General features: G+C 50.2%; 1 protein-coding gene across 2 annotated transcripts in view; it reads left to right on the top strand.

Annotated features, from left to right (window-relative positions):
• Positions 1–21,442, top strand: part of IMPL2 (inositol monophosphatase family protein) — a 160,963-nt gene that overhangs the window by 95,338 nt on the left and 44,183 nt on the right. For both annotated transcript variants that reach the window (XR_015264906.1, XM_086791542.1), the window contains exon 5: positions 1,266–1,390. Coding sequence is in view for 1 of the 2 variants with exons in the window: in XM_086791542.1 (XP_086647668.1) it covers positions 1,266–1,390 (125 nt within the window). In the remaining variant the exon portion in view is untranslated. The remainder of the gene's footprint in view (positions 1–1,265; positions 1,391–21,442) is intronic.

The raw sequence follows: 21,442 nt of genomic DNA on the forward strand, positions 1-21,442 counted from the left end.
GAAAACGCAGAGAGAGAGAGAGAGAAAGATATATTAACGTCTACGAGAGGCCAAAGTCGGCCTATGAGACAAAAAATAATACAACTGTGTTCTTCCGGTCATCGGAAGAAAAGGAAAAGAAAGAAAAGAAAAAGTGTGCATGTGTCTGGATACAACTGTGAATCATCATGGATCGGTGGAGCCCATAAAGGGGGGTGGGGATGTGGATGGAGTGCTAAGGCAAGATGCATCTCTATATGCTGAAGGGGTAGTACAAGCATGCTATGCAGATCTATGTCTACTCCATCCAGTGCCATAAGAGGGATATAAGATATCATACATCGCCGATGCTGAGGCTGTGAGTGGCGTGAACATGTACCCTGAGTCTGAATGAAAGCGAGCTAGCCTCTCCTGTGTCTCCATCTGGTGTCTCATCCGGATAGCTGCTATCTCTCGGTGACGGAGTCTGGATGCTCTGTGTCCAATCTGTCTAGGTCTCCTCCTGGCTCTCAATTCCTCTGCTCTCTGTGCGGTCACCCCACGTGGTACATCAGCTGGCACTGGCATAGCTCTTTGGAAGAAATCTGTGAGCTGGGACTGTCTCCCACCCCTAGTGGGAGCGGGTGTTTGGAGGAGTCTCTCTCGAGAACTATGAAGCTCTAGTAGTAGTCTGCCAAGCTGTCGCTGGTCCGAGGCCTCCATCAACTGATGTAGTGAAGAGTGCTCCTCAAACAATCCTGCATAACTATCTCTGACCCCCTGGTGGGCTCTACATCTACATACAAAGTGATCCTCAGTCTCCACCTCCTCGCGGCACAATCTGCATATCCTCTCGGCTTTGGGAACCCGTGCCGCTCTCCCAGCCTCTATCTCTAGCTGATGTGATGAGACTCGTAGCTGTCCAATAGCAACGCGAGAGCTGTGTGGCATGTATACATCCATATACCGCGGTCGCTGTATAAACCCATCCATCTCTGAGCTTCCATTGCCAATGCACAGATGGCATTCAAACAGTTCATATATTTGTGCAACAGCAGCTATGGGATACCTAGCAAGTGTTACCAATTGCTCATTGTGTCTAAGTGGGGAGCCATGTGTGATTTTATGTAGAGGTTTGTCAAAATGTAAAAGCTTGTAATTGCATAGATGACTTGTAAGCGTTCTGGGGATGGGAAACATTCATGCAGTTTTTCTGTCTCATTGTGTGCATGCTGTATTAAAATTCTGTAAATTGCTGAATCGATGGTTTTTTATAACAACTAACTTAAGTAATTTGGATTTGCTAGGTCCTTGGAATCATAGACCAACCTGTATTGCATGAGCGTTGGGTTGGAGTGAAAGGTTGCAAAACACTCTTGAATGGGCAGGAGATTGAGACCCGTCCATGCAGCTCTGTGGGTAGTGCCTACCTGTAAGACTACTTTTCAGATTTTTTAGTGAACTTTCGGTTCATCAACTCTCCCAGGATAAGATGCTCTTGATTATATGCATTTTAAAGATAAAACAAAAATATATATTGCTTAAGACATTTCATCATGTCAGGAAGAGACAATGCACAACTTAACATAGTGTTTTAAAACTATTTTTTTTTAAAATTATAAATTTGCTTTAAAAAAAGAAACGTAAAATATAAAAGAAATATCGGGGGCCTTGCTAAGCAGCCTACGGACATGCAAATTTCACATTGTGAAGTTTTGGTCCAAGTTGCGGCTAGTTGATATTGTGCTAATTCTTTCTATCTTTAGCGGTGCATTTACCCTATCAACTACTTATTTGCTGTACTAATCCTTTCTATTTGCTACTTCCCTTAGTGCTAGGCTTCATTATGGCTGAGTCTACCCTGCATCTCCGGAGGTTTGACAGAAACTCAGTACGAAGGGCTGTGTGTGAATATATGCTCTTATGTGTGTGTGTGTGTGTGAGAGCATATCTTGATACAGAGTTCTACACCGCATTGATGACGTTAGTGGGGATGTCGTAGACTCGTAGTATCTAGTCCGTACTATGCATAATGGAGTTGATAGTTATATAGTCTTGTGGGTTGACTACCATGAGTATATAACATGCACATTCCTAAAGGGTGAATTTGGCCATGTTCCTGGATTCATCTAGGTATATATATATATATATATATATATTGTTTCATGAAGTTTTTTTTTCCAAGAAAAGATCCTTTCATTAGTTATATAAAAAACGCCCGTAGGGCTACAAAAGACCCTCTCCTGCTCATAAGAAAACAGAGCAGAGATCCAAGCAAGGCAGCTAGGGAGACTCTCCCTAGGTGCAAAAAAGTACAAATATGAGTACAAAAAACTGAGGGGCTATATCATACAATAGGAGGGGGGAAAAGCCAAACAGGTGGCCTGTAGTGCCAACGGGGGGAACCCGCGTGTAGGGTATAGAAGGGGCCGTTGCGCCAAATGGTGTGAAAGGCGTGGCGCCGCAAGATCGCCGCATCCGAGTCGCCCTAGATGCGGTCATACTGTCCTCGCAGGGTGTGGATCAACTCCTGCCAAATCCCCCGAACAGTCTCTGCTGGTGGCTCCAGTCTCCCCTCAAAGGCCCTGAAACACCGGGCTCTCCAGGTGAACCAGATGGTGAGGCTATTGAGGAGCTCCCATCGTAGATCCCTCTCCTGTGTCCAGCCGGCGGACGAGAAATCCGGTGAAGGAACGAGGCGAGGCTGGCCCCTAATGAATCTGATGGCCTGGCTGTCCTGCTTCGTCTCGTAGCCCATAGCAGGCCTTGACGAAGTCGACCAAGCAGCGGCACACGTATACATGCCCTCTGGAGAGAGGGGGCCCAGAATGCGCAGCATCCGCAGCCAAATCTGTTGCGCCTAAGGACAGTCCCATAGGCAATGTCTCTGTGTCTCCAAAGGGTGGCCGCATCGGACGCAGGCCGCCGGAAGACCGCTGTAGACAAGCCAGGTGCCAATTGCAGAGCCCCTGTGGGCGACCAGCCCCCACTGGAAAGTCGAGATCCTGCATGCGTGTCGACTAGCCCAGAGCCTGGTCCAAAAATCCTCCAGGAACTGCTGTGAGAGTCCCTGTAGCCGCCAACGCTCCGATGCAGCTGGAGAGACCATCCTGCTCACCGTCAAAATATGTCTCCCCAACCGAACAGTGTACTGGAAAAAGGTGATCTCTGTGGCCTCGGGGATGCATAAGGATCATGCCACTTGTACTCGCCAGGGTCCCACTGGAGCCGGGCCAAGGGGCGCGCTGCATATGCCCATATGCGCCAATCAGAGTCCACATCTGCAGGGTTTGGATCAATATGCCACTTCCGGGAAGCGGCGGCCACTACCCGTATCCTGTGAAAGATGCACTCTGCAACCAAAGGCGACTCCGCCTCCACTCTCTGAAGTCTGCCCTCATCCTGGATCTCATAGTAGAGGCATCTACCATCCTCAGTGCAAGCTCTAACAGCAATCAGAATCTCCAACTATGTAAAGGCTCCCATCCACTGTGGGGCCACTGGCTCGAGAGGCGTGAACCACTCCTCTGTGAGTGCCTCCTGAATGTCATCCCTCATAATCAGCCCCCCTCTGAAGTGACTCAGCCTCTCCACCTCGATCTCCTCTGGGAGACTGCAGAAGGCCTGCCAGTCTCCAAAACTACGTGCTGGGCTTGCCGCCAATGGTCCTCAGGCTAGACGAGGCCGAGAACCCAGCGTATGACCCTGCTCTGTGCGTACCGCTGGGCTCCAGATGAGCGGCTGTCTGGCCCGCTCCTCATCACAAGAAGGAGGTCTCTGAGAGAGTCCCGGTCTCAGCAACTCCCAAGCTCGCAGGATGCTCAAGGCAAATCTGTCCTCCCATCCTCTACTGAGGCCTGTCCTCCTCATCTCTATGAAGATCCATCGTATCTCTGGTGCCCAAGTGCCCCCTGCTGGGGGAGCCCGAGCCTGCAGCCGCTGAAAAAGAAGCTCTTTCCAAGGCTCAGCGCCTGGAAGCAGCCCTCGAACAATAAGCTTTCCGAATAAGGCTCTACTCTGATCAACTGGATCTATAATGCCCAAGCCCCCCCTGGGCCAGCGGAAGTGTAATAACTGCACAAGCAACCTTAGCCCGGGCTGGCTGATTTACATCCCAAAGAAAGTTCCTGGTCAGCCTCTGTACCTGGCTGATGCAAGAGCTCGAGAAGATCCAGCAAGACGTGATGTACCACATGGTCGCTAAAAGCACCTGATTTGCCACCACCACCCTCCCAACCAAGGATAGCCGAGCTGTACTCCAATACAAAAGCTTCTTCCGGATGCTTAGAAGAAGCGGGGCAATCTGCTGCTCAGGTGACAAATCTAGTCCAATTTGGCATCCCAAATACCGCACTGCTGTGCCAGGAGGAATCCATCTAAAACCCGGGTCTGGGCTCCATGCCGGAGTGGGAGCGCTACTGATCCAAAAGGCCACTGTCTTGCGCCAATTGATCAATGCTCCCGAAGCTGCACTAAAAACCAGAAGCGGCTGCTCTGCCTGCTGAAGATTGGCCTCCTGGCCATGCAAAAATAAACCCGTGTCATCAGCAAACTCAGCATCGAGCAGGTCCTCCCCCCGGACTGGGAGCTGGAGTCCTCTCAAACCAACCTCCTGTGCCGTCAGATACATGCTCATAGCCTTAGCAAAGAAGAGAAAAAGAAACGGGGCGAGAGGACACCCCTGACGGACTGATCTGGTCAACTCAAAACTCGGCCCCCGTCCTCCTGCCATCAGCACCTGGCTACGAGCTGTGGAATATAGAGCTGCCACTCCTCGAATCCAAACTGGCTCAAAGCCCAGGCGAAGCATAGTGCCCTCTAAGAAACCCCAATCGACTCGATCGTATGCCTTCTCAAAATCGAGAAGCATCACGACCAGGTCCTTACCGAGAAATCTAGCTCGAGCCATCGCCTCCCAGAAGGTGAAAATGTTGTCAAGGATACTGCGCTCCTTGACGACTCCTGTCTGGGTAGCATCAATCAACTCCCCCAGGAAGGGCTGGATCCTCAAACTCAAGGCCTTTGCTAAGACCTTGTAGACAGTATTGAGGATCGTAATAGGTCTCCAATGCCGAATATCATCTGATACTCCCTCCCCCTTGGGGATAAGAAAGATCAAGCCCTCTGAAAAGCTCTGTGGCATCGCCCCAGTGTCCAAAACATACTGAAAGCCCCTTTGGAGGCCTGGCCCCAAAAGGTCCCAATAGCGCATAAAAAAGGCCGGCGTCAATCCGTCCTCCCCGGGGCAACTATGGCGCGGAAGGACCCTCAAGGCCTCAGCAAGCTCAATCTCTGAAAGAGGCTCTCCCAGAACTGTGCGCATACGATCTGTGACCCTCCTCTGCACATGGGCCCACTCAGTCTGTCTCTGCAAGCATCCGGAGCCTCAGTGGCTGGCTCCGCTGAAAGCAGGTCTCTATAGAACTCAGTGGCAATGGCTCTGATCTCGCCAGGTTCAGTGGCTACCGATCCGTCGTGCCTCCTGAGCTGGCGGACTCCTGCTCGAGCATGGCGGGGTACAGTAATCTCAAAAAACTCCCCACTCACTCTATCACCCAGCTGCGTCCACTGGGAGGCCTGGCGACGATAGTAGAACTCATGTCTCTGCTCCTCTGCCTCTCTGACCTCCTGGCGTGCCTAGCTCAGCTGGGACGCCACCCACTCACATGTAGGCTGCTGCTCCTGAAGGCGCTGAAGCGAAGCAAGGCTACGTCTCAACCGACGCTCTCGCTCGCGAGTCTCTCCCAGCCATGTCAAGGCTGCAGCGTGCAAAAAAGAGCTGAGCTCGATGAGTCCCTGGGCACACTGGCCTGCTGCATCCTGGTCTGAGCTCTGGCTGTCATGCCAAATCCTCTCAATGTCCTCAGCGAGACTAGGATGTGTAAGTACCCTCTCTGGGATCCTCAACTGCAAGCTGGTCTCTCGTGTCCTCTCCTCAAGTGTCAAAATAACAGGCGCATGGTCTGAAAAAGAGGTGCCAGCGAGAATGCCGACGGAGCCCCCTCGCTCCCCTAGCCTGTCGCCCACATAGAAGCAATCAATCCGTGATAGATTAGTCCCTCCCTGTCGGCGATCCGACCGAGAGAACCTAAGACTGTCCTGAGAGCGGGAGAAAGCCTCATGCTGCCATGCATCAGTGATCCTGAGTGTCATGCAAAATTGCTCCCACGCTGCAAGCTCCGTGCCGTGCACTGTAACATGATTGCCCCCCACCCTATCGGCCGGGTCCTCAAGCATGTTGAAGTCTCCCCCGACACACCAATGTGCAGCCTCTGGCAATGCATCCGTAACCTGGGTCCAGAACTCTGCTCTGGCACTAGCATGGTTGGGCGCATAGACATTGAGCACGCCAAAGAGCTCAACATGCATCCTCAGAATGACATACTGTGCTCTACCAGGCACAATGATCCCGCGATCCACAATGGCCTGCTGCCATACATCCACAATGACCATACATACTTCTCCCTGCCCACCCAAGGGGCCAAACCTTGCAGACCAAAAGGTGTCCCATCTACCAGGCATCACTGAACCGTATCTCCGGATCTTGCTCTCACCCAAATGGTGCTCCTTCATCATCAGAATATCAATACTGCCCCCAACCAGGCATCTCTGAAGCTCCTGCCTCAAGCAACCACGATAATGTATATAGTGTGTGCTGCCAAGGCCCTGTACATTCCATGAGATGATCCTCATGGATGACCTGCTGAGGTGGAGGCTGTCTCAGCCGTACGGCGGGCCTTCGCAAGCGGCTTGGATGGAGAATAGTCCCCATCCGAGCGGCTACGAATCTGCCCACCCGGTGTGCTGCAAGAATCTCGGATCAGGCGCCAGTGGTGGCTGTCCCATGGCGACTGCGTCCCGCTCAGACAGAGCAACCTCGTGTATGCATACATATCCAGGGTCGCGTGCTAAGTCTGCCACTATGCGAACCACCAAATGTCGAATCCCGGAGGCATCCACACTCCCGGTATCAAAGAAAAAATGAGCCAACTCCCATAGTCGGCCTATCACATCTATCACCTCCAGATCGCTCACATGGTGAGAAAACTCAACTGCCCGAGTCTTCAAAATGCTAAGAGTGAGATCCAGAGTCCACTCCCGGTCGCTAGGTCCACAGAGAGGGAATGAGAAGGCCACCGCTGAATCAATTGCGTCCCCCCCTCGGGCCGGAGGTATCACTACATGAACTCTGATGGGTGCTGGCTCATGGGGGCCCTCCGCTCCAAAAAGCCACGAGGGAGTAATCAAAAGCCTCCGAGCGCTGTCTAGTGTTGAGACGACTCAGTCGACTACGGATAGAGGATATCCGTGAAGCCCGAATCGGCATGGTAGGTCTCCTCTGCGGTGCTCGAGCAAGGTCGGTGCTCATTGTCCGTCGGACTGCAAGTGAGCGCCAGGGAACTGCAAGGGCCTCCCGGGAAGATGAGGCGAGCGGGGGGGGGGAGGAGGGGGGGGAGAAGGGGGTGGAGAAGGCGCCGCTGCCAAAACCGGAGCGGGAATGGGAGGAGGCGAAGGTGGAAGCGAGGCGGGAGGGGGGGGCGGGGGAGGGGGGGGGGGCGAAGGAGGGGGTGCTGGCATCTCTTGGTCCTCAGTCGGCGCTAGGGTCTCCTCCTGGAGGGGAGCAAAGCTGTTCCTCACGGGAACCCAGTGATGTTGAGACTGTGGCTGCTGCTGCATCAGTCTCTGGGCGTGCTGCTGTGGCTGTCTCCCTCGACAGCGCCCCTGTCCAGGCTGCCACTCCGAGGTCTCTCTGGGCTGAGCAGGTGTCCCGGAGGCTGCCTGCCGAGCCGCATCTGTGGGCGGGCCATCGGGGGCCTGTTGCTGCGGTGAAGGTCGGGGTCTTCTGCGAGGGCAGGCCTTGGCCATGTGGCCGACCTGCCTGCAGATAAAGCACTGGTTCGGGAGCCCCGAAAACTCCACTCTCTGATCAATCCATCCCCCCCCTATCCTAGGTAGCTGAATGACCTTCGGAAGGGAGGAGATGTCAGGAACCAAAACTCTGACCGAAGGTAGCCCTGCTGCTCTAGCCACCACTGAAGCTGCTGTGGGGCCAGTCTCAAGCACCGAGCCCACCAATGCTGCTAGCCTAGAAAGGAGCGGAAGGTACTCACGGCGGAGTCCAGGGAAGCAAACTGTAACATGGAAAAGGCGCTCTGCTTGCTCGGCCGTTGCTGGGTCAAAGCCATGCTGCCAAGGTTTGAAGAATGCCCGAGCGCCCCTGATGTCAAGGGGACTCATGGCTAGGACCTGGGCCACACTCTGGGCTGTCTCGAACTCTATCTGGTAGTGTCCACGGCCCAGTAGCTGAACGTCCAGGATCTTGCCCACATCTGCAAGAAGGCGGGCCTGGAGAAGATCCCGGATCTCCCCTCTGCTGGGGCGAGTGCCGACTATACGGCAGATGGTGGAATGTGCCTGGAGGCATTCCACCTCTGCGGCGAGGCTCGCTTCCTCTTCTGGCGAAAGAGAAAGCCTGATCGGGGTATCCTCAGGGGCGGGCGAGGGGGCTGTGGAAGAGTCCCTCTGAGGTGGGGCGAGGAGCCTCCATTAGAGTCTGAAGCTATGTCGAAGGCGGAGCGAATGCGGAGAGTCCTGCAAGAGCCGAGCTGCACACAAATGGCGGAGGGGGAAGGCGGAAGGCAAAGAAAAAAAAAACCCAGGGGACGGAAAAAAAATAGAAAGAAGGGGGGGGGGGGGGGGCGGAAGCAACGCGAAAGGGTGAGAGGGCGGAGACTGGCGCAGGGGGGCGGGGCGCTAAAGAAGGGAGGGGGGCGCGATGGAGAGGAGCAGGGGGCGGGCGCTACAGCGCTGGGGCGGGGGGCGCAAGAGAACCAGGCGGGGGAGGGGGGGGGGAGCAAGCGCGAGGGCGGCAGAAGCAAAGGGCAGGCCGGGGGGGGGGGGGGGGGGGGGCAGACGCGTGGGCGGGAAGGGGGGAGGGCGTGCAGGCAGTAGCGCGAGTAGGGGGGAAGCGGGAGCTTCATTGTTTCATGAAGTGCTTTCGGCCTAATTTGTGTTTAAGGCATGCAAGGATTATTTTAGTACAAAACTAATTATGAAGATGAACACAACCTATAAAAGGGCTAGAAAGCAAGGGGGTTTGGTTGAGGCCCTTCCTGCACAATATGAATACTAGGAAGAAGCAAGCAATACTTTATTGGCATAGTTGCAGCGTGCGCTGCTCAAGAGAGTGATGAAGTTTTTCCCTAACAATACATAAAGAATTTGCAACCCATTGAGCATGAGGATGTTTCTCGTGCTCTTTCTGCAAGGTAGCCAATCTACGTCTAATAGCCCTTTCTAAGTCCAAGGCCTCTTGCCTCTTAGACAGGGCACATGTGTGATAAAAGTCACTAATATCACAGAGAGCAGAGGCCAGGCTTTGAGAGGCCTGTAAGAAATCATAAGATCTCCAAATATCAAGCATACAACGTGACAGCTCTGCATCTGAAAACAAATGATCAGGGATGCGTACATGGGGTGCTGATCCATGGCAATTCGGATCTCTAGTATATCTTAGTTGTTGGCAGGCAGCCCGTTGCTGCCCGCAGGCTTAGCAAGAGGAGCACCATTGCCCTGAGCACCATGTAGGTGGCATGATTTCGTAATGGAAACTTTTTTTTTTTCCCGTGAAGGTAAGAACGTAATATTATGCGCAGGTAATGTACACAGGCATCATGGCCAACAACTGGGCTAGAACACAAACAAACTTAGAAAAAGGGGGGTGGGGGGACAGAAATAGTAATTAGATTCGTTTGGTAATGGAAACTTTCTCTCTCTTTCTCTCTCGCCTTAGAGGAGTTACGTCGGACCGAGTCTCCGCACCCCCACCCCCCCGGCCCCCCGGCCGTCGGCCACGATCACCTCATGAGCTCTAGATCCAGGACATTCTCCACTGCCATCGAGCTACCTTTCCACGTGGCATAGCTCAGGGAGACCTCTCGGCCATACTCACTAGCCTCATGCTTGATATTTGGAGAGTGGTGTACCATCTACTTAGAGCTGATGCTGCTCTCATGTTTCTAGTATTCCATGATGAGTTTCGATGGACAGTTTTGTATCACCCCCGTGGGATAGCTATGTTTCTGTTTTCTTTTTGTTTTATTTTCCATTCCATGATGAGATATGCCATGGACATTATTGTATCACTTTGGTCTCATAGGCCCATTGGGTCTTTAGTAGACGCTTAATATATCTTCCTTTCTCTCTCTCTCTCTCTCTCTCTCTCTCTCTCTCTCTCTCTCTCTCTCTCTCATGGCGTGAAGCTGCGCACGCCCTCCTCTGTTCGCGCTGCGTGCCGGTGGCCCTTGTTGCTGCTTTTTGCCATGCTGCGCCCTTGCTGCTCTGTTGGGCACGCACCCGCGTGCTGCGCCATCCCAACAGATGCTAGGACCGCCCAGGACAACATAGCAGTAGCACGCACACTACCCCAAGGCACTGAGCAACGTCGATGGCTGGGCTTCTATCTACCAGTCATTGCTCCCCCAAAAAACCCGGCTGGAGGAGATATCTATGACAAGGTGCCACCACACCCTATAAATGGCTCTTCGACTTCCCATGCTCTTGCATATGGGATAATCCACGCAACTTCCAGTCATGCGATAACACGAGAGTAGCTACGAGAATTGCCACCTCTAACAGCTTAGGCCTATGCTCATAGGTATCTCGTGAACCCACATGTGAAGTATTGCTAACCTCATGTGTTAACAATGGATGCATCACTAATTAGATTCTCTCAATCCTCATAATCATGTAATGCATCCAAATGATTCTCGTGAAGGTAGTTCATTTTATATCATAGTTGCCAGAAACAGGAATGGGAAAATGGGATAGACCTTACTTCTAATCTATCTCAAGCAACTCGACAAGTGTGAAGCAGGGGATGCCATGTTGCCAATTTCTTCCCAAGATTAACCTCCCGGTTGACCTTCATTTTATATCATAGTTGCCAGAATTAGGAATGGGAAAATGGGATAGACCGAATGCTGGCGAGTAGAAATTTCTCAGACTGTGCGCTGTGCCATCTCGCCCCCCCCCGTTCGCACTTGTGTGCTGCGCCATCTCGCCTCCCTGTTCCCACCCACCCTTGCTCAGGCCCCCAAGGCAGCAACTAGGGGGAAATAGCCACAATGAATCTACAGGATCTGGAGGCATACATCAAGATAGTGGAGGACAACACCAAGTTGTTGTTAGGCGAACAGAAGAAGGTGCTGGACAGGGTCCTGAACCAACATGAAAAATAGTTGGAAGGCCTCTGTAAGGAGATACAGGGAAAGAAGAACAAATATTGAAGAATTGGTAGCACAGGTGAAACACCAGGAGGAGGTGATTCAGATGTTGAAAGAGACCCTGCTGCAACAAGAAGGAATGCCAGAGGCTGCCCTAGTGATAGGGGAACTCCGGACAGAAATGGAAGCCCTAAAGGCTATGGTCAAGGAACATACATTGGAGGAAGGGGAACTGAATATTGAGGAGGCTCTAAGGACTGACTTGGAGCAGTTGAAAGCTGCGAGTGATAAGCTGCGGGAAGAACTGCAGACCACTAAGAAAGATTGGGTGGAGGTGGTGAAGAAGCACAAACCCCCAGAGAGCATCATACATGAGACTCTCGAGGAGGAGAAACGCAGGACGGATAGGGCCCTCCATGTGCGACTACGGGGGCTTCCCCCAATGAGGATGCCATGACGCTTTGCCAGATGCTAGGAGTGGATGGGATCCCCCCCCCCCTTTGCAGATACATGGAGGGCAGGCAAGTATATGACACACGAGAGAGGCCCCTCATCATTAGATTCCTTGATACCACTAGCAGACATGCCTTCTTAGATAGGCGGGCTGCCCTCAAGGGCACACAGGTTTACATGGGAGATGATCTCACCCGAGCACAGGTGGCATACCGGCGTGAGGCGATGGTGACAGTTAATGAGGCCCGTAGAGCAGGCAAGTGGGCTATCAATAGAGATGGTAGGGTCATTATCATTGAGCGCCGTCCCAAATAGGGACGCGGGGTCTATGAGACCAAACACCTGAGGTTGGCAGTATGGAACTGCAATGGTATGTTGTGGTTGAATCCAGGAGGCTTGAGTGAGATTCTCACAGGCAGGGATGTCATTTTCTATCCTGAGACTCATCAGAGCCCTGAGAGGGGCTTACCATACATAGCCGGGTATGAGTGGGAGTCAGCTTTCCGAGGCGAGACCCGCACATCAGGAGGAGTACATGGCTCTGGAGGGGTAGCTGTCCTTTTTAGATCCCATCTTCGACAGATTCTCAGCATCGTTTGGAAGGACGAAGATCCACGGTATCTTTGGGTGCGGCTACAGCTTAGCAATGACAGAGTCATCCACATTGTTGTGTGTTATTTTGCAACATGCCACGCCCCCTACGCTACATAGCATGGCTAGTCGCCGTACTTACCATTATATGGGGATATTATGGAGTTCTCATAGCTGGGGGGAAGTCCTGCTGCTCGGGAATTTCAACGCCAAGATGGGAAGTCAACAGGTCCCAGTACTTGACCTGGATGACCCTATCAAACTACAGGAGCTAGACATCATTGACACAAGGCTACAGAGATCATCACAGGACCGTGAGGAGGTCACGGTGTATGGGAGATATTTCTTAGGGCTGGGAGCTGCACATGGTCTTGTTATCTATAACGGGATGTCTCGATGGCCCTCCTCTGATGCCCTCACCTCCTTCCCTCACTTAGGAGGTACTAGCACAGTGGACTACCTTATGGGATCTCCGGCTTTGGCACACCTTCTCCCCGACTTCTCTATCCCGCCACCCCCCTTTGAGGCTGACCATGCCTACCTCACTTGCACTCTTACCTGCACACCACCTGCCCCTCCGCCACCACCCCCCATCTCACATTACACTCAGGTCCTTTTTGATCACGAGCTTGACCTTGTTTACTCCAACCACATCTACCGCCAACTCTAGGATGTGGAACCTACTGTCCCCCTATCCACCCTCACATATAGCTCACCACTATACTCCACACATCCGCCACCACTTCTTTCATCTGCACACGGCGGTCTATTGCCAAGCCACCTTGTGGTTCCATGCCCTAGAACTCTTGTTATGATGATGAATGTCGGGCCACACGCTCCCGTCTTCAGCATGAGGTACGGATTGGGCAAATCACGAAGCGCCAAGCGCAACGGATTTCTACGCTCGGAAAGAGGATGAGTTATACCAACTTTTCTTAGGGCCGAACTGCAAAAAGGCCTGGAGGAAACTCTAAGAACATCGCCCTCCCACACCTATCACCTGCCCGGACACATGGCACTCCTATGGACGCTCCCTCTATCATAACCCCATCAGCCACCCCATCAGATCCCTGTCCCACCACCTCCACCTTCTTCACAAAGGGCATGGTCCTCAAGAACATTTGTAGACTACCCAATGGGCGAGCCCAAGATCATGAGGGACTCAGTGCCGAGTACATCTCGCATGCCAACGATACCCTGGTGCTCCTATTAGCCTACATGTTGAATAGAGCCCTTTGTGAAGGATTTCCACCCTCTTGGTCCACCAACACCATCACCCCCATCCTCAAAGCTAGAGATCCACTTGATCCTAATAATTACAGGACGATCAGGATTGGCCACACATTGGCCAAACTCTATGGATCAGTGCTAGAGGCGGAGCTTAGTTCGTTTGCAGAGAGCCAGGATGCAGAGCCTCAGGACAGGCTAGCTTTCGGAGGAGCTACTCTACCCTAGACCACATCTTCACCCTCCATGCCATCATCGAGGAGGGTAGAGCACGACATAAGAGGATTTTCGTCCGGACCTAGGAGGTGGAGGAGACCGATATAGCGGATCTTGTGGACCCTCCACGAGCTTCTCCGGACCTACCTCATGATGGGGAGAAACCTGTCAATTAGGGTTTAGAGTTCATTCATGGGAGACATACACAGAGAAGCAAGGGAGAGAGAGAGAGAGTTGTGGGGATAAGTCAACTCATCAAGTGAGTGTGTGACTCCCCTATCACACATGTATATTGCACTAGTACACATAGTGCACTTAGTACATTAAAAGTACTAAGTGTACTATGTACTATAACTTATGGGCTTGTACACACTATAAGGGTGGGCATAACGCCTTTACCCCAACAACCTCCCACTTAAAGGCAAAGTGCCCTTAAGTAAAGGAAAAGAAAAAATCAGCATGTACATGATAATATACAAGGCCATATCAAGGCTGAAAATGGCCTCATCCAATGCCCATCAAGTGTCTGCAATGAGCAAACCGCTCCGGAGGCAAACTCTTCGTCAACAGATCAGCCGGGTTGTCATCCGTATGAATCTTAACAACCTGAATTTGCTTGTTCTCTATCACCTCTCTGATGAAGTGATACTTCACATCCACATGCTTCGTCTTTGCATGAAAAACAGGGTTCTTTGCCAACTGAATGGCACTCTGACTGTCACAATGCAACAATGGAATATCCCCTGTATAACCCAAATCAACCACTAACCGAGATAGCCATAATGCCTCCTTGCAAGCCTCTGTGGCTGCAATATACTCGGCCTCTGTAGTAGATAAGGCAGTGCACTTCTGCATCCTGGATATCCATGACACAGCACCTCCTGTGAATGTAAATACATAACCGGTAGTAGACTTCCGGTTATCTGGATGACCGGCATAATCCGAATCCGTGTAACCATGCACTAATGCATCCTGTTTGCCAAAGCAAATGCACAAATCCTGTGTGCCCTTCAGGTATCTCATGACACCTTTCACTGCTTCCCAATGCTTCTTGCCAGGGTTGGCCATGTATCTAGAAACCACTCCCACTGCAAATGCAATGTCTGGCCTAGTAGCAACCATGGCATACATGAGACTGCCACAAGCTGAAGCATACGGAATCTTGGCCATATCAGCCCTGTCACTATCCGACTGTGGGCTGTCCATAGCACTGAGTTTCACATATGGAGGCAAAGGAGTACTAGCTTTCTTCCCCCCGTCCATATTGAACCTCTGCAAGACTTTGCCAATGTATTCCTTCTGAGACAAATACAACACATGCTGATTTCTGTCCCGAAGTATCCGCATACCCAAGATGTGATTTGCATCACCCAAATCCTTCATATCAAAGGTTTCATGCAGCCTCTTCTTCAAAGCATCAATCTCTTTACGAGATTTCCCGGCAATCAACATATCATCAACATACAAAATGAGAATCAATAGACTGCCATCCAAAGCTTTCTTGGTGTACAAGCAGTGATCTATGTCACTTCTCCTGAATTTCTGTGATTTCATGAATGTATCAAATTTATGATACCATTCTCTTGGTGCCTGTTTGAGCCCATAAAGACTCTTTTTCAGCTTGCATACAAGCTTCTCCTTTCCACTCTCTGCATAACCCTCTGGCTGCTGCATATATATCTCCTCATGGAGATCACCGTGAAGAAAAGCAGTCTTCACATCCATCTGAATCAAGTCCAGATCATCATGCGCAACCAAAGCCAACACAGCTCTAAGTGTGGTCATTTTGACCACTGGAGAGAAGATCTCCTCAAAGTCCACACCATATTCCTGCTTGAAGCCCTTAGCCACTAACCTGGCTTTGTATCTTGGCTTAGCATCTGATGCAACTTTGAGCCTGTATACCCACTTGCATGGCAAAACCTTCTTGCCTGCAGGCAAAGGCACCAACTTCCATGTTCCATTTTTATGCAGAGAATCCATCTCTGACTTCATGGCACGCTCCCATAGAGCTTTGTCTGCCCTCTGTAAAGCCTCTTTGTAACATGAGGGCTCCCCACAGTCAGTAAGCATCAAATAGTCAACCCCTGGAACAAACCTGTCAGGGGCTCTGGAGGGTCTAGTGGACCTCCGTACCCAATGACCATCATTTGCAGGTTGCTGTCCAGCCTGCATATCACCCATTGGTGGCTCCTGTTCCATGCCATAAGGCTGAAAAATCATGCCCGGTATATCCTCCAACTGTGGTATATCCATAGGGATATCTTCTGCCATATCTGGCTGTCCATTTGGACCATTTTCAGCACCATTTAAGGGCTGGTTTTCCTGCTGTAATGGCTGATTTACAGCCCTTTGTTGTTGTCCATGATGTCCATCATCATCAAAGATGACTCTGCCAGGCTCCTGTTGCCTTGCAGGCTCCTTATACATGCATGTTTCATCAAAAATGACATCATTGCTGCGTAAGATCTTTCTATTCATGGGATCCCAAAGTCTATACCCCATTTCACCTCTGTCACCATATCCTAGGAATATGCATTTATGAGACTTAGGATCAAGTTTGGTGCGCATTTCCCTGCGTATGTGCACGTACGCAACGCAACCAAACACTCTCAAGTGCTTGTATGACGGAGGCTTCCCTGTCCATACTTCTTCTGGCACTTTCCCACCAAGCCTCGTGTTAGGTGACCTGTTTATAAGGTGAACGGCTGTCATAACAGCTTCAGCCCAAAAACCATGAGGTAATGCAGCATGTGACAACATAGAACGGACCTTCTCCTGTATGGTCCTGTTCATCCTCTCTGCTGTCCCGTTTTGTGGAGGATCATAAGGAGTAGAGAGCTCCCTCTTGATGCCTTTAGCATCACAAAAGTCCTGAAACTGTTTGGACGTATACTCTCCACCATTGTCGGAACGCAAAGCCTTCAGTGTTTTGCCAGTTTGATTCTCAACAAGAGCAACAAACTTCTGAAACACTGAGAATGTATCACTCTTCAAGCGAAGAGGATAGACCCACACCTTGCGTGTGGCATCATCAATAAAAGACACAAAATATTTTGCACCTCCCAAAGAAAGCTGAGGCATCTCACATACATCTGTATGCACAAGCTCTAACTGAGCATCTTTCTGTCCAAGAGCTTTCTTATGGGGGCACTGTAGTTGCCTACCATATATACAATGCTCACAAAACTGAAAACTTGAAAACTTTAGAGAAGGCAAGTAACCCAAACGAGACAATTGCTCCATTCCTTTGACACTCATGTGTCCCAACCGGCTATGCCACATAGAAATTTCCGGCAGCTCGGTTGCATTTACATTAGCATGGTGACAAACACCTGCATGCATAAAATAAAGAGTGTCCACCTTAGAGCCTCTGGCAACAACCAGTGAGCCCTTACTAATCTTCCACTTTCCACGACCAAATGTGGTAACATAATCAGCATCATCAAGCTGTCCAGTAGAAAGCAGATTCTTCTTGATCTCAGGCACATGCCTGACATCATGGAGCATAAGCTGTGAGCCATCTGAAAACACAAGTCTCACATCACCTCTGCCAAGTATCTTGCATGCATGGTTATCACCCAAATAAACCACTCCTTCATTGCCAGCAGTGTACCTGACAAACAAGTCTCTGCAACCTGTGACATGAAAGGAGGCACCTGAATCAATGATCCATGAGTGCATACCATGACCACCTGTAAGAAGTGAATGGGCATCAAGTGAAGAAGTAAAGAGGACCTCATCCTCACTGCCACCTGCATGTGACACATTGATTTCTTCGATCTTGACTCCACTTTTGCCCTTTGGCTTTACATCTTTGGCTTCATCCTTCTCTTTGTCTTTGCCTTTTCCCTTTTCCTTTTGATCATTTTTCCATTTGTAGCATTGCTTTTTGATGTGTCCCTTCTTGCCACAATAATGGCATTCCAAATCCTTTTTGGAGCGAGACTTGCTCCTTCCCCTTTCTTGGCTTTTCCCCCTTTGTTGGGATCTCCCACGTGCATTCATTGCATTGGACTTTCCAACAGAGTTGTTCTTCCTGTTCATCTCTTCTTGAAGAAGAGCACCCTCAACATCTGCATATGACAGCATAGCATTCGAATTGCTAGTGGCTGTCCTAAATGTGTCCCAACTCTCTGGCAAAGTGCATAACAAAAAAGTGGCTTTGAACTCATCGTCCATTGCCAACTTTTGATTTATAACCTGGCTGACAATACCATTAAACTCATTGAGATGGGCTGTCATAGAAGCCCCTTCCTTCATCTGAAGACCTATGAGTTTCTTCAACCAATACACTTTGCTTGAGGCACTTTGTTGGGCATACAAGTCCTGCAATCTCTGCCACATTCCCCAAGCTGTCTTCTCTTCACGAATGCTGAAAAGTAATGAGTCTGACACAGACAACATGATAGTAGATCTTGCCAGCTCATCCATATCTTCCCACTCTTCAGCTGTAAGAGAAGCGGGCATCACACCCCTTTCTTTGATAGGCTTGTGCTGCTTTTTCTGGAGCAACACATTGTAGCACTGGGTTTGCCAAATATCATAATTCTGCGAGCCTTCAAGCTTCTTGATGTGAAGCAATGAAGAGCTCTCACCTGTGGTTGCCATAGCAAAATACAACCTGTAATGCCTGACTCCCTGCAAATGTGCAAACACTGCACCCAAGATGTGCAAACACTGCACCAAAAGCACACAAAGTGCTAACAAATGTTCTCCCAAGCTTTATCTCCCAGTGCGGAAGCAAGAATGCAACTTTTCTCCCACTTTTTGTGATGAAAACACCAAAATCTGGTTGCTGCAGATTTTGGACAGCACCTTGAATGTGCTCTTTTGCCCTTCCAAAGTACTGTACAGCAGTACTAAGTGCTTACAAATGATGTACCAAACCTGTACCGGCAATTTCAGCAGCTGAATTTGAACCTTTTGATCACTCAAAACAATGTACAGCCATGCCAAAACTTGCACAAAGCTGTGCCAAATCTGTACCAGCAGGTACAATAGCAATAAATGCTCTCCTGGCTGTCCAAATGAGTGAAAATCAGATTTTTACAGTCACGAACACTGCATAAAACAGTCCCGAACAGAAATTGGGCAAAGCCCCTTGACTGCAAGCTGATTTCTGAGGATTCAAGGCATAAATGTCTTGCCTGCTGCTTTGCCAAGCTCAACAAGCATTAAAACTTGAAAAAGCCCCTTGATTTGAGATCAATTTCTGATCATGCATGGTACATTTGCGCACATGAAGGCATCCAGAGTGTTCACGATGCTTCCCCCTGGCCACATATACATCAAATACATGAAAGCCCCTTGATTTACAGGCACATTGAGTGCTTGTAAGGCATCAGCACATTATTCACAGCATCAAATGCGATTGCCTGCATGCAAATCAACCAAATCGGCACAAAAGCCCCTTGATTTGCACTGCAATTTGCTGCAATTTGCTGCGATTTTGCCCAAATGTGCGATTTTTCACATCATACAGCATGTATGAGTGCTTAATTGCACAATTACATCAAAAGCCCCAAATTTCGACATCCAATTTCCTGCAAATTGATCCTGATTTGACCAATTGTCACCCAATTTTGCCAATTTTGCTCAAAATTGAGCAATTTGGGCACCTGTACTTGCTCAATTGCTTGAATTGATATAAAAAATTCTCGAAATTGAAGCAAAGTACCTCTAATTTGGACTGAATTTGAGGGGCAATTCTGATTTGAGTGCTGATTTTTTTTGATTGCAGATGCTGTTGCAGGAGAGGGGGCCAATCAATGCGATATTCCTGCTTACCCCTCTTGTTGGAACCTACTTGTTTTCCCTTAGCGTCAAGGTTGCAAGAACAACAATGTTTGTCTGATCGACTTCTGCAGAGGGCCGCAAGGTGGCGATCGAATGCCAACACTGAGGGCAGATCACCGAATGCACAGCCGGCCGTAATGGTCTGCCGGATCTTCTTCTTCTTCTACTTCCTCTGCCAGACCGGTGCCTTCGCATCAGAATAAAGGCACGGAATTTCTTCAAGCAATGGGACTCCGACAATGGCGACCTGAGAACCGTTCGTGCGCTGCGTCATCGGACGGATGCACCAACAGCATCCGACGGACGGCATTCGCCAATATTTCGCCTAGCGCCACCCGGCGCCCAGCGCTTGGTATTGCTACGTCGACGCCCAGCGCTTGGTATTGCTACGTCGCCTTCTTCTCCACCTGCGCCTAGACTGTCCAGCGCTTATGTTCGCTCCAACGCCCGCCACTTCTGTTTCGGCTCACCTGCCTGCACTTCACGCCAGGTGCTATAGTCTGAGTATAGACCCAGCAGCCTTCGCTTCCACCAAACGCTCAGCCAGACAGCACACGCCTGTTGTTGGTGCGCTTCGTTCACATCCACAAAGCTGAGAAGAGAAGAACTACGTGCCTGATTGCTGCCTGTTGCACCTGACTCCTTGCTCTGATACCAGTTGATGGGGAGAAACCTGTCAATTAGGGTTTAGAGTTCATTCATGGGAGACATACACAGAGAAGCAAGGGAGAGAGAGAGAGAGTTGTGGGGATAAGTCAACTCATCAAGTGAGTGTGTGACTCCCCTATCACACATGTATATTGCACTAGTACACATAGTGCACTTAGTACATTAAAAGTACTAAGTGTACTATGTACTATAACTTATGGGCTTGTACACACTATAAGGGTGGGCATAACGCCTTTACCCCAACACCTCACTCGAGAGGAGTTACCTCGGACCGAGCCTCCGCACTCCACTGTGCCCGACGCCCCTGCCCCCCCCCCCCCCCCCCCCCCCCCCGTCGGCCACGATCACCTCATCAGCTCCAGATCCAGGACATGCTCCATCGCCATCGAGCTACCTTTCCACGTGACATAGCTAAGGGAGACCGCTCGGCCATACTCATTAGCCCCATGCTTTATATTTTGGAGAGTGGTACACCATCTACTCGAAGCTAATGCTGCTCTCATGTTTCTATGTTCTAAGTATTTCCATGATGAGTTTCCATGGACAGTTTTGTATCACCCACGTGAGATAGCTATGTTTATGTTTTCTTTCTGTTTTATTTTCCATTTCATGATGAGATATGCCATGGACATTTTTGTATCAGTTTGGTCTCATAGGCCCATTGGGTCTTTAGTAGACGCTTAATCTCTCTCTCTCTCTCTCTCTCTCTCTCTTAGTATAATAGCCTTGATTCCCCCTACCTTGATCTCTCATGACAGGAGATCAACCGGATCATCTAGTTAGATCTAGTCGGGCTACACATACACCAAACATGGGTGTCTCCGTCAGAGATTGGTGAGAAGTGTGAGTTATAGAGAGATGACTTCTTGAGACTCTCTGAGGATGGATTCTTTTTTCTTTTTTTTTTCAGAAAGGAGACTTCTATTAAGTATGAAAATTTTTTATAAAATGGAGATTTCACACCAAGCAAGGTGGAGATCTCAACCAATCGGGAGCCCTGTGCTGCCAATAGGGTCGGGGATACATACAGATACACATGTCACATGCTATACATATCACGATGGGTCAACTCAGGGTATCCTCCCACCGCCTCTCAGAGTAGAGACTGGTAGAGCTGAGGATATCCCACATGAGGAGAGGACATGCACAATATGCACCACAGGAGCAGTAGAGATGAGGCCCATTATATGTTCAGTTGCTCGGCTTACTACGAGACACGGGGGAGATCCCATTGCCTCTTCCAAGAGTGATTCAGACCACTGAAACGGGTGATACAATTTGAGGATCAGAGGTGCTTGGGCATG

Source organism: Cibotium barometz, chromosome 56 (genome assembly GCF_041138505.1).
Source record: "Cibotium barometz isolate CiBa-2024 chromosome 56, ASM4113850v1, whole genome shotgun sequence".
Taxonomy (NCBI): domain Eukaryota; kingdom Viridiplantae; phylum Streptophyta; class Polypodiopsida; order Cyatheales; family Cibotiaceae; genus Cibotium; species Cibotium barometz.